The sequence below is a fragment of the Pygoscelis adeliae genome, unplaced genomic scaffold, assembly GCF_000699105.1.
Source record: "Pygoscelis adeliae isolate BGI_AS28 unplaced genomic scaffold, ASM69910v1 Scaffold122, whole genome shotgun sequence".
Taxonomy (NCBI): domain Eukaryota; kingdom Metazoa; phylum Chordata; class Aves; order Sphenisciformes; family Spheniscidae; genus Pygoscelis; species Pygoscelis adeliae.
In genome coordinates, this window is record NW_008824358.1 from 6520138 (window position 1) to 6521138 (window position 1001).

The following is a 1001-nucleotide window of genomic DNA, read 5'->3' on the forward strand; positions in this document are numbered from 1 at the left end:
CCCGGGCTGCGCCCCGTGCCCGCCTCCCTGCCCAACGCCGCCCCCGAGCCGCCGGCCGGTGAGTCCTCCCTGGGCCCCACCGGTTGCTTTTATGGCCTCAGAGGACGCTGGGGTGGGCAGGTCAGGATGCTCAGGGCTGTGACGGGTGGAGGTTTGGGCGTCTCCACAGGTGGAGATACCTGTTCCCGTGTTGGCAATTTGTGGGTGTGAATTCAAGCACTTCTCCGGCTCAAAAGCCCTTAGCTGCAAAGCAGAGAGCTCCCGGCAAAGCACTGGAGGGGAGTGGGCTGGAAAACCATGTCTCCAGCAAAAGAGCCGCAGTCCTGTGCTGGGAGCCTGAGAGAGGTGGCAAAAATGCCACCAAAGCCCTTGCCAGTGATGCTCAGCCCCACTGTGGGGCTGGATGTAACTCATTAACCTCAGCAGGCCAATATTCGAGGAAAATAACAGTTAAAGAGTTCTTGGTGGAACTGGGTGAACCGTGGTAGAGTTGGGGACGGGAAAGGTTAAGTCAGTGCTCCCCCAAAGCACCCGCCTGAATACTGACACCTTCCCCCCCCCTCCCCACGGTGCTCTTGCAGCCTCCTGCCCTGCCCTGCAAGCCCCCGCGGACGGGAGGAAGTTTGGCACCAAGTATTTGGTGGAGCACGAGGTTCACTTCACCTGCGACCCGGGCTTCCAGCTCCAGGGCTCCAGCACGCGGACGTGCCAGGCCAACGGCAGCTGGACCGGGCAGGAGCCCCGCTGCGTAGGTACTGCTCTGGGCTGCCTACGGCAGGGCTGCCGGGCAGGCGGCCGCGGTCGTAGGGCTGCTTCGTGCCCGTGGACATCATTTGGAAGAGTGGGATGCAATTTGGGTTTATTTAAACCTGGGGGATTATTGGGGTTCGCCAAACAGGGAGGTATCGCAGCTGTCCCGGGGTCCCAGCTAGCCAACATCCCATGGATGCTGCAGCTCCTGCGGCCGGTGATTTGGGGTTTCTCATCCTCAAGGAAGGCTG

General features: G+C 61.4%; 1 protein-coding gene across 1 annotated transcript in view; it reads left to right on the forward strand.

Annotated features, from left to right (window-relative positions):
* The window catches only part of MERTK (MER proto-oncogene, tyrosine kinase), a gene marked incomplete at its 3' end in the record, with an annotated part of 23021 nt that extends 22269 nt beyond the window's left edge, over nucleotides 1–752 (forward strand). The window contains 1 exon segment of the mRNA XM_009319646.1: nucleotides 582–752. Within this exon segment, the coding sequence (XP_009317921.1) occupies nucleotides 582–752 (171 nt within the window).
* Nucleotides 753–1001: the final 249 nt, after the last annotated feature.